General features: G+C 38.4%; 1 protein-coding gene across 2 annotated transcripts in view; it reads right to left on the bottom strand.

The window, feature by feature from the left end:
• Window positions 1-12,369, bottom strand: part of TBC1D20 (TBC1 domain family member 20) — a 40,336-nt gene that overhangs the window by 13,482 nt on the left and 14,485 nt on the right. For both annotated transcript variants that reach the window (XM_020990677.2, XM_020990676.2), the window contains exon 3: window positions 11,174-11,254. In XM_020990677.2, the coding sequence (XP_020846336.1) occupies window positions 11,174-11,254 (81 nt within the window). The remainder of the gene's footprint in view (window positions 1-11,173; window positions 11,255-12,369) is intronic.

The raw sequence follows: 12,369 nt of genomic DNA, 5'->3' as shown, positions 1-12,369 counted from the left end.
ATTTTCTGGATTTATATAGTTTAATTTAATTTAATCTCTTAAATTATTTCAGCTATTTCCTTCCCTGAACCTTATGTCAGACTTGGTTTGTGAATGTATTCTCATTGTTATTTGTGTACCTGTTGTGTCGGCACTGCTAAGTCAGTAAACTCTATTAGGAGTGGGGCTACCTCACGTAATATGGTTTGAATATATTCTATACCTTTAACATATTTCTTTGGGGGGGGGATACACACACACACACACACACACACACACATAAAAATAGATACATTTGGTAAGCTTTATACTTCAAGGATCCATGGGTCCATTATAGTTGGAATTCCCATAAACTGTTCAATTTGGAGTCAGGAGAACCTAGGTTCCCTTTTCATTCTAATCAAATCCTGCTTATGCCACTTACTCTTTGTATAGCCTATGAATGGAGCCCTTTGGCAATCTAGTGAAGTTTATGATCTCTTTTCAGAATAGTATTTTTTAAATGTATAAAATAGATCACAAAAGGAAATCAATTATACAGAAATAGTTATCAAAATAGTGATAAGTATAAATCACATTTTGAGGTATCTGCAACAACTGTAATGTGATATGAAAATATCCGTGATTTCTAGAGGTAACAAAGTCATTGATACACCTAATACTACCATGGTTTGTTGTCTATATTCACAACGGAAAGAAATGTTCCCTAAACTTGCTCTTCCAACTTGCTTTTTGTTTCTGCTATCACCATTCATAACTGTAATGTTCACAACTGTGGACTTTGATTCTATTCTTTTACTTTCAATCAGCTGTCAATTCCCACTCATTCTATCTTGACAGCATCTCTTACATCTATTCCCACTGTTCACCTTGGTACTGACCCGGCTTAGATAACTTTGAGAGTTTCTTAACAGTTCTTCCTGCCCCTACTCTCTCTTACTTTCAACTTCTCCAAAATACTGCATGTGTAGATCTGGCCCTGTTACTCAAAATTATTCAGTGTCTATTTCCTTTGAGTAAATGCCTTTGCCTGACATCCATAACCTTTTACAATTTCATACCACCCTACCTTCCCAGCCTTATCTCCTCTTCTTGTCTCCATACATTCTACTCTAGCCAAACTGGACTAGTTTCTACTGTCTCTCCCCTACCCCTGAACATGTTCTGTGCCCTCCTGCTTCTATTACTTTTTTTTTTAACCAATCAGTATATCAGGAATGTCCTTCTTTCCTTCCCCCTCCTTTACTGTTGTACTCTTTCCCACCTTCTAAAGTCTAATTCAATCAAATATCGTATTGTAAGTAGCTTTCCCAGAGTCACTACTCATCAGTAACAGCCCTCTCTTCCTGTCTTGGGTCTGAGGTAGTACCTTGCTTGAACTTCCCTAATGTACTTACATAATACAGTGAATTGCAGTTACCTGTATTAGTACCTTATCCACATTTAGACTATAAACTCTATGAGGACAGGCCTCATGGTTTTTTCCCAAAGTTTCTCTCTGATTCTTAGACTAGTTGAATGAAAGCCAATAATTACTATATGTAGTCATGGTTTCAGGTGACATGAATAGAACTTAAATCCATGTAATTATGAACCATGGTGTTCTACTATATTTAAATGCAAGAACCCTGTAAATAAGGTTGGGAAAACTCTACGTTATGTACTCAATGGGAGATCAGTGAAATCTTCAGGTTTCTGGAACATCAGCTTATCTGAGAGGCAAGAATTTTTACTGACAAGTACATTGGAAGCAGACTTGTGGTTCTGACTAAATCCTACCATTTGTTGTGTGAAGTTAAGCATGTTATAACTTCTGCATCCCTATTTCTCCCCTGTGGAAAACCTGGAACTATCTATCACACACAAATGCCGTCCCCTTTGTATTCCAAAACTTACAAGAAATCCTTATTAGTTGGCTGCAGGCACTTTTGGTTAAAGTGTAATTTGTAATCATAAATCCCACAGAAAGGGGCAGTGAGTCTCAAAGCAATTCATCCAACGGTGTTCTATGTGAACGGAAGTTGTCTCTTGGCAAAGTAAAGCCTGGGAGGTATGCAGTTTCAAATTTCTGCTAACCTAACATTAATTTCACAAAATGATAAAATCTCAGGCTTTGACAAGACCTCAGAAGGTAACAAGTTCAACCCCCTTTTCATTCTGCATGTGATTTTATTTTTTGGTTGTGTTTCTAGTATGCAGCCATTTCAGGTTTTGTTTTCTTATCTATACTGCTACTGGTTTATTGGAATGTTTAAACCATTCACATTTAAGGTTATGACTGTTACGTTGTATTTTCGTCTACTTGTACTTATTTTCATCCCCCTTCCTCTGTTAAATCAGTACTTTCTCCCTGCAATTAGTTTTCGTTGTACACTTTGATGCTAGTCTATCGATACTCAAGGATATCACCCTTGCTTGTCCTATTGCAAATTTTTTGAATTTACTTAAATTGCTAACATCTTTTTCTTTCCCTGAATCTCTTTTGAACCTTCTTTTCTTCCACTCAGTTAAACTTGTGGTTAGAAATTTTCCTTCCCTCTTCTTCAACTACTTATTTTATAAAGTAACATTCTTTTGCTGAACCTCTTTCCAGTAAGTTTTCCTTTGCTTTGTCATCCTTATTTTTTTTCTCTACCTGATGACTGAGGACACACTCACCCACCCTTATTTATTTATTTTTGTATCTCTGTGCAGAGTTTCTGAATTAAACTTCCTCTTCTATTCCATTTCTGTCACTGCATTTGTAGATATTACCCTATTCCTTATTTTATGGTATGCCTCACACTTTTTAGAAATATCAATTCATAAAGAAAATAATGTCAAATGAAAAAATGTCGTCTAGAGCAATTTACTTTGTGTCCCAAGTCCTGAAGCAAGTCCTACCCCCTTACTCTTAGCTTGATCCCTTTTCACTAAGGCCAACTTAAATCATCGTTGGTTCTAGATCTATCCTATTCATACATTCCTTCTCCTGGGAACTCTTCTGCAGAGACATCAGTCTCCTAGTGTACAGATTCCCTCAGAAGAATCCCTTATAATCTTTTTACCAGTCCTACCTGTACAGTGGACAAGAACACTGGACCTGGAATTAGGAAGATCTGAGTTTAAATCTGGCTTCTGTGATTCTAGGCAAGTTACTTAACCTCTGTTTGCCTCATTTTCCTCAACTGTAAAATGAAGACAGTAATAGTACCTACCTCCCAGAATTCTTATGAGAACTGAACAAGATATCTGTGAAGCATTTAGCACAGTGCCTGGCTCATAGTGGCACTGGCACTTAATAAATGCATGCTTCCTTCCTTCTTTCCTCCTTCCTGCCCTCCACAGCCATGTTTTTTAGCAGACCCTTTTCTTTTACATTCTGGGGCAAGACCCTCTTCTATGCCATATTATAATGGTGTTCCACCATGATTAAACACAAGAACTTTGTATATGAGGTTCTCCTCTCCCCTCTTCTTTTCCAATGCCTTCTCTTCCTTGTTCATGGAACTTTTCACTGTTGTCCCTAGCACACAGGACAATGATTCATTTGTGGGTGTTCAACAGGTGAGTCTTTGGAGTATTAATTCAACTATTCCTCCTTTCGTAGTCTTCTGATCTTTTAGATTTTTAGCCCCTTGTGTCTTTTTTCTTCCCAGAGGATCCTCTTTACCTTTCAGTTCAATTTACTTCTTTTCTTTAATCAACAGCTTTTAAGCATGAGACAAAAGATCTCATTACTTAAGTGTTTTCTAGTTTACTGTGTTTATGTAGATTTCTTGTGTCTCCATTGTTCGAGCATCTGCAAGTCAAATATTCTGCTGATCTTTGTCTTCCCTTCCCATCATCTAAAAATGATTAGGCTTAATTTTATAGGAAGATTATTTTGGGTGGTAGACTGAGCTCTTTTATTTTTTAGAAGGTAGTATTCCATTCACTTCTCCAATGTCTCATGACTGAGGAGTAATCCTGAAGTTATTTGGACATGGTGTTCCTTCACATTTTAAAGATCTTTCTCCTGAAGGTTTTTGCAATTTATTATTGTTGAAATTTACTTGTTCATAGTGTTTTGGACTCAGTCTTCACACATTCTTCTTTCTGTTTTTTATGAGCCTCTAACTGCTGGTTTATCTGCTTCTAAGTTAGGGTTTCACTTAGATTTCTCCCTTGGCCTTTTGGTCTTTTTTAGCCTCTCATATTCCCAGTCACTTGTCTCTGGTTCCCCTCCAAACTCTTCAATCCCTCCCCCTTCTTCTACTGCAGAGTTGCCCAAGACTGGCAGTTCTCAGTCTCTATATCCTGGAAGTACAGGGGGGCCTAGCCTCAGGACAAACTCCAGAGATGAAGGTTTTGTCCCTGCTAACCTGTAGCTCTATATTATCTAAATCTTTCATCTACCCTTACCCAGCTGATTTACTTGGGGATCATGCTACGTCACTGACATGGGAGACTGGACAGACATTTCCCCATAACCAGACCCTGAAGCACAGGCCTGCAATACTATTTGCATTGTTTGCACCCAGCATGTTGGGTAGATTGGGGAGATGCTGAGCTCTATGACTTTATGCTCTCTGATGCTATTATCTTTATACAACATTTGTCTTATCTTATGGTTTAAGCTACATACTCAATAGCTAGCACTTAATTCCCCCCCCCACCACCTTTTTTTGAGGCTCTGGGTTTGGAGAAGTTTACAGAAAATAAATATTTTAACACATTGCCAGTAATATTCCAACCTGCTCCTGGATACATGAGTCTTCTTTACTGTACAGCACACTTTTAAAGTGATAATGCACTGTTGCAGGAGAGGTTATGCTGGGGAATGGGGCTGCCACTTAGGTCATTCCTTCAGCAGCCAGCTCTGTCATTGGACTGGTTTGGTGCCTCGCTCTCTTCTTCTTCCTGCTCCTGTTAATCCAGGAAACATGTCCTACATGAACCTGAGACTGTAAGATCTCAAACACCTGTACTGCTTTATTGCCAGACAAAGAATACAGATGTAGTAAATGAGAAAGCAAGTGATATCAGGGCCTGAATATAACTGGCAAAAAATTTAGGCCAAAAATCTCATCACCCTCTCATGCTTAACTCCACCCCAACAAAGAATGGTGTATGCTTGATGATACATTAGAAGGTAAATGCACAATGCAAATAAACTAAATGTACTAAAATAACATTAGTAACTAAGTAAATTATTAATAGTTCAGGTAAAGAATGTTCTCAATAGCCATAAATTAATGTATAAGATGTTGGTATTTTCTGAATAATTAGGGCAAATAAGATGGGGAGAATCAAGAAAAAAAACTCAGAACTAGAAAGGGAACTCGAAGATCATAAGATCCAAGACTATCATTTATCAGAATATAAGCAGTATTCCCTTTGACCCAGCAATACCACTCCTAGGGCTGTATCCCAAAGAGATCATACAAATGGGAAAAGGACCCATGTAAAAAATATTTATAGCAGCTCTTTCTGTGGTGGCAAAGAACTGGAAATTGAGGGGATGCTCATCAGTTGGGGAACAGCTAAACAAGGTGTGAGAAGTTGTGAATGTAATGGAATATTATTGTGCTATAAGAAATGATGAACAGGCTGACTTCAGAAAAACGTGGAAAGAACTGTATGGACTGATGCTGAGTGAAGTGGGCAGAACCCGGAGAACGTTGTACACAGTAACAGCCACATTGTGCGATGACTAACTTTGACAGCCTTAGCCCTTCTCAAAAATGCAAAGATCTCCAAAAGTCTCATGATGGAAAATGCTATCCACCTCCAGAGAAAGAACTATGGAGTTTGAATGCAGATCGAAGCATACAATTGCTCTTTTTTTTCCCTTCTGTTTTGTCTTATTTCCTCTTTCTTGTGGTTCCTCCTATTGGTTCTAATTCTTCCTTACAACATGACTAATGTGAAAATATGTTTAATAAGGATGTATATGTAGAGCCTATATCAGATTCCACACCGTGTTGGGGAGAGAAGTGGGGAGGGAGTGGGAGAAAAATTTAAAACTCAAAAGCTTGTGAAAGCAATTGCTGATAAATAAAAATAAATTAATAAAAAAAATAATTTAAATGACAGTTTGAGCGTAAGAGCACCAGGAAAGTACAGTCTACAATACTTATAGATCAATGATGGTTTAAATCAAAGATTCTTCACCTTTTCTGTATTATGGACCCCTCTGCCAGTCTGGTGAAACCCTTCTCAAAATAATGTTTTTAAATGCATAAAATAAAATTCACATAATTATAGGGTTATAAAGGAAACCAATCATATTAAAATACAGTTATCAAAGTATTTCATGTTATGAATGTAGTGGAATACTATTGTGCTATAAGAAATGATGAGCAGGCTGACCTCAGAAAAGCCTGGAAAGACTTGTGTGGTGGTGTGATGCTGAGTGAAGTGAGCAGAACCAGGAGAACATTATACACAGTAACAGCCAAATTGTGTGATGACTAACTTTGATAGACCTAGCCCTTCTCAGCAATATAAGGATCTAAGACATCTCCAAAGGCCTAATGATGGAAAATGCTATCCACATCCAAAGAAAGAACTATGGAGTTTGAATGCAGATCGAAGCATACTATTTGCTATTTTTTTTTCTTCTGCTGTGTTTTGTTTCCTCTTTCTGGTGGTTCCTCCTATTGCTTCTAATTCTTCCTTACAACATCACTAATGTGAAAATATGTTTAACAGGAATGTATATATATATATATATATATAGTCTATATCAGATTGCATGCCATCTTGGGGAGGAGGGGGAAAAAATTTAAAACTCAAAAGCTTATGGAAGTGATTGTTGATAAATCAAAATAAATTAATTAAAAAAAAAAAACAAACAAGTTCATGAACCCTAGGTTAAGAACCCTTGGCTTAAATGGAAAAACAGTAAATGGGATAAACAGATTTTGTGGTCAGAAACTCCCCTAAAATCCTACTGTGACACACTTTATAATGATGACGGTTTCTCAAAGACTGTGACAATAAGCGTAAACTCTGGCAAGTCTTAACAAGCTAAAAACCATTTCAAGCAGTCTCAAAGACAGACTGTTTTCTGAAGATTAATTTAACTAAGTTAGAAAAGGGTTCTTTATCAACTTGCCAAACATAGGATTGATTTTCTAATGATAACTCTTGAAAACCAAGTTACAGAAGAGTTAGAATCTGTGTTGGTAGTGGAAGTATCCACATATCACTGAAATTACAGACCTCTGAAGTACTGAAGTTGTTAAAATAAAAATTAAAAAAAGGATTTTTAGGGAAAATTGTCCTATATATTCTAGACTAGGTAACTAGGATAGGAAAGGGAACCAGGGTATACATATGGGTATATGTATATACATACTCACACAGACACATATTGCATAGATATATTCTGTGTGTATAAGGAAAAAAAATGCAGGGTGGAGCCAAGATGGCGGAGTGAAAGCAGTGACTTGCTTGAGCTCTCCCCCAAACCCCTCCAAATACTCATAAAAATGGCTCTAAACAAATTCTGAAGCAGCAGAACCCACAAAAAGACAGAGTGAAACAAATTTCCAGCCCAAGACAACCTGGATGATTGATCAGAAAGATGTATCGCGCAGGGCTGGGAGTGAAGCGCAGTGAGGCGTGGGCGCACAGGCCGCAGCAAACCTGCAGCAGGCCACAGAAGACTGAATTGTGGGCAGCTGTGGAGGTTTCCAGACTCCTTAATCCATGAATGCCAAAGACAACTTAGAAGGTCAGTGGGAAAAGTCTGTGTCTGTCGGTGCTGAGAGAGGAAGGCGGGGTCTCAGCTCCCTTCCCCAAGAGTGTGGTTCTTGGCGGGGGGGGGGGGGGCAGCTGCTTTCCAAGCTTCCGGCCCACAGACTGAGGGGGAATCCAGTGGCTGATCAGAGAGGGATTGCAGGGATCTCTTTGCCAGTGCTGAGGCAGGAATCTCTTGTTTTGCCCATGTTTGGATCTGGGTCACAGTTCTGGGCAGCAGTGCTGGGGTGAGGAGGAGCGCTATCAAGGTGAAGCTTGTAGTGGCTGTGGAGAGGAAACCCTCCTCACAGTTATAGAACAGAAAGGAATACTTGTGGTCACAGGCCAGGAAAGGAGTAAACACCTCGTCCCTTATCATACCACCTTGGAAGAACTGAAAATTTATAGGTCCCTACAAGTATCTCTGAAAACAGTTACACAAACCCCTGAAGCTTGGGACAGTACATTCTCCACACTGGAAGCAGACTCTTACCTTAACAAAGAGTTTAAAACTCAAGTAATTGGCCAGGATCATGAGCAAGCAGCGCAAAAAGAGTCAGACTATATTATCTTACTTTGGTGAAAAAGAAGATCAAAATATACAACCAGAAGAAGACAACAAAGTCAAAGCTCCTACATCCAAAGCCTCCAAGAAAAATATGAATCAGTCCCAGGCCTTGGAAGAGCTCAAAAGGGATTTTGAGAAGCAAGTAAGAGAAGTAGAGGAAAAACTGGGAAGAGAAATGAGAGTGATGCAAGAAAATCATGAAAAACAAGTCAACAGCTTGCTAAAGGAGACCCAAAAAAATACTGAAGAAAATAACACCTTAAAAAATAGCCTAACCCAAATGGCAAAAGAGGTCCAAAAAGCCAATGAGGAGAAAAATGCCCTAAAAAGAAAAATTGGCCAAAAGGAAAAGGAAGTCCAAAATACTGAAGAAAATATTTCCTTAAAAATTAGAATAGAGCAATTGGAAGCTAGTGACTTTATGAGAAATCAAGACACTGTAAAACAAATCCAAAAGAATGAAAAATTAGAAAATAATGTGAAATATCTCACTGGAAAAACAACTAACCTGGAAAATAGATCCAGGAGAGAAATTTAAAAATTATTGGACTATCTGAAAGCCATGATCAAAAAAAGAGCCTAGACATCATCTTTCAAGAAATTATCAAGGAAAACTGCCCTGAATATTAGAACCAGAGGGCAAAATAGAAATTGAAAGAATCCACTGATCTCCTCCTGAAAGAGATCCCCAAAGGAAAACTCCTAGGAATATTGTAGCCAAATTCTCAAGAAGAAAATATTACAAGCTGCCAGAAAGAAACAATTCAAGTACTGTGGAAACACAACCAGGATAACACAAGATTTAGCAGCTTCTACATTAAAGGACCTCAGGGCATGGAATATAATATTCCAGAGGGCAAAGGAGATAGGATTACAACCAAGAATCACCTACCCAGCAAAACTGAGTATAATCCTTCAGGGGAAAAAATGGTCATTCAGTGAAATAGAGGACTTTCAAGCATTCCTGATGAAAAGACCAGAGCTGAATAGAAAATTTGACTTTCAAATACAGGACTCAAGTGGAACATGAAGAGGTAAACAGGAAAGAGAAATCATAAGAGACTTATTAAGATTGAACTGTTTACATTCCTGCATGGAAAGATGGTATTTATAACTCATGAGACCTTTGTCAGTATTAGGTTAGTTGGAGGAAAAAAATATATGTATGTATAGATAGATAGAGAGCACCAGGCAAGTTGAAAATTAAGGGGTCTTATCTGGAGAATAAAATTAAGGGATGAGGGAGGATTATATTCAGAGAAGAAGAAAGGGAGAGGTAGAATGGGGTAAATTATCTCACACAAAAAAAAACAGAAAGAAAAGGCTCTTACAGTGGAGCGGAAATGGGGGAAGGCAAGAGGGAATGAGTGAATCTTATTCTCATAGGATTTGGCTTAAGGAGGGAATAATATACACATTCAATTGGGTATGGAAATCTGTCTTACCCTACAGGAAAATAGGGGGAGAAGGGGACAAGAGAGCAGGGGGATGATAGAGAGGAGGGCAGATTGGGAAAGGGGGTAATCAGAAGCAAATACTTCTGAGGAGGGACAGGTCAAAAGAAAGAATAGAATAAATGGGAGGGTAGGATAGGATTAAGGGAAATAGAGTTAGTTTTTCACATGTCTACTATGGAAGTGTTTTGCATAACTGCACATATACAACCTATATTGAGTTGCTTGCCTATTCAATGAGGGTGGGTGGGGAGGGAGGAAGAAAGAAAATCTGAAACCTAAAGTTTTAAAAACATATTTAAAAAAATGTTTTCACATGCTACTGGGAAGTAAGAAATAGAGGAAATAGGGTACAGAAGTCTATCCTGCCCTACAGGAAAATAGAAGGGGAAGGGAATAAGAGAAGGGGGGGGGGGGGGAAGAGATAGAAGAGAAGACAGACTAGGGGAAGGGATATTCAGAATGCATGCCATCTTGGGGTGGGGGAGAGGTGAGATGGGGTGAAAATCTGGAACTCAAAAACTTGTGGAAGTGAATATTGAAAACTAAAAATAAATAAATTTATATTTTAAAAAATGAGCTGGAAAAAAAAAGAAAAAATGCAGTCAGGAAAAAGAACCCTTTCAAAAGATAAACAAAGCAACAGGTTTTTAGTCACTGGCTGTCTATGTAAAACCAGGAGATTCTCTTGGCCTCATGACTCCAGATACAAAATTCCCTGGAGAATAATAAACAGATGATAAAAACAGAATTCTGGCTCAGTTTTTTCTTTCATAAAAGTATTTCTTATTCCTCCAAGGATATAAGGATGACTACAGGGTTTAAACAATAGAATAGAGCTATATGTAAAGGTAATGTTCTACTGAAATATTCAGCTCGATAGGCCAAGTGGCCTCCCAAAGTACCTGCATGCCCAAGGATGGCAATATAGACATTAGACAACATGATCTAAATCTAATCAACTTAAGGCATTAACAGGACTTATTAGTGCTCAAAATCCATAGTAATTTACTCCTTTAAAGCAGATTGAGTATGGATTTAAGTATGGCTCTAATCCCTATTAAGCCCCACTGATGGCTTTATTTGTTCACTATCAATATGTCAGGCATATTTATTTTTTTTAGCTTGAACCTCTATATCATAAGCCAGAAAGTCATCATTCAAGGGATAAAATGACTCAACAGATTTGAAGTTACTAACGGACACACTGGAGGGAGGATCAAAGGCGTCATGTACAAAGCACTTTTGCCTCCCAGTTTCCCACCTCATCAGTGTTCTTGTTGCTGCCACTGACACGAAGAGCCTGAGAATCTTGAGTGAGTGGGGGTGGACAAAGGAGGAAAGAGAGGCAGGAAATTCATGGGTAAATGCAGATGACTTTGACAAGGGAAGCCACAGCAACAAGGAAGAAAATGGGGACACAAAGAACGAAACAGGGAGCAAGCCAGGATAGCCATGATCTCACCAGGTGGGAATCGCCGTAAAGATCGTCTCACATCTAGAAGTACTTGCTGGTAGTCCTTGCTATCTTCCCGTAGAGACTTCTCTGCGAGAATAAAAAGAACAGCAATATTTCATAACATTATTTTGTCCCCTTCTTGGTCTTTAAAGCCCAACTCAAAATCCACCCCATTCCATGGTACCTTCTTGAAGGCCCTTGGCTGGTAACCTTTCCCCTCAGATTTCACAGACCTTTTTGTTTCAAACCTCTCTAATATACTTATCATGTAATACCTGCTTAGCATAATTACCTGTCCTTGGCACTGTATCCCCTTAGACTGTAAACTCCTTGGGGGTGGAACTATGTTGTATCTAACCTATGTACCACTTTAGTCTAGGCATGATGCTCTGCACACAGTAGGTTCTTGTTACAATAGTACTGTAAAGAATCCTAGAGTTGAAAGTATTCTCATAAATCTATTCCAATCCCTACCTGAGGGATCATTTCGTACTACAGCAACCTTGACAAGTGGTCATGTAGCTTCTGCTTGAACTGCTGTAATGACAGGGAACTCCCTACTTCAATGAGCCAGCTCATTCTAACTGTGAACATTTCTTTAACAATGAAAAAAATTTCTTCTGAAACAAAATACAGTCAGGCATAAAACAATCTAGAATCAAAGGCCTATCTGTAGGGACAGAAATATACTGACTTGCTTCTCAAAACAGGACATAACTCAGGTCATGTCTTTGGCAGAATTCCTGATTTTGTAGCCCAACACATCTCTACCATTCAAACCTAGTTCTACTCATTTCCATCAAGTTAAAGTTATCAGTAAAGGGAGAAAGTACACAGGATTAATCTCACCTGTCCACTACTCCTTGGGTTTTAAAGAGTTATTATCTTTTTTCGGGGCGGAGCCAAGATGGTAGAGTAAAAGCAGTGACTTGCTTGAGTTCTCCCCCAAATCCCTCCAAATACCTATAAAAAATGGCTCTAAACAAATTCTAAAGCAGCAGAACCCACAAAAAGACAGAGTGAAAGAGTTATTATCTTTTTTCAAAAAAGGCCGAGAAAGTATTTTGAGTATCACAGAAATAGGTATCATATAAATTTTTTTAAAAAGTTCTTTTTTCCTGTCTCATCACTAAGAGTAGACAAGGCACTGCAGAATGAAGGAGAATATCCCCATGTAACTTGCTGATAAACTCAGAACAATA

This window comes from Phascolarctos cinereus, unplaced genomic scaffold (assembly GCF_003287225.1).
Source record: "Phascolarctos cinereus isolate Bilbo 61053 unplaced genomic scaffold, phaCin_HiC Scaffold_2;HRSCAF=192, whole genome shotgun sequence".
NCBI lineage: Eukaryota > Metazoa > Chordata > Mammalia > Diprotodontia > Phascolarctidae > Phascolarctos > Phascolarctos cinereus.
Note: the sequence above shows the minus strand (reverse complement) of the source record. Positions and strands in the feature narration are given on the sequence as shown.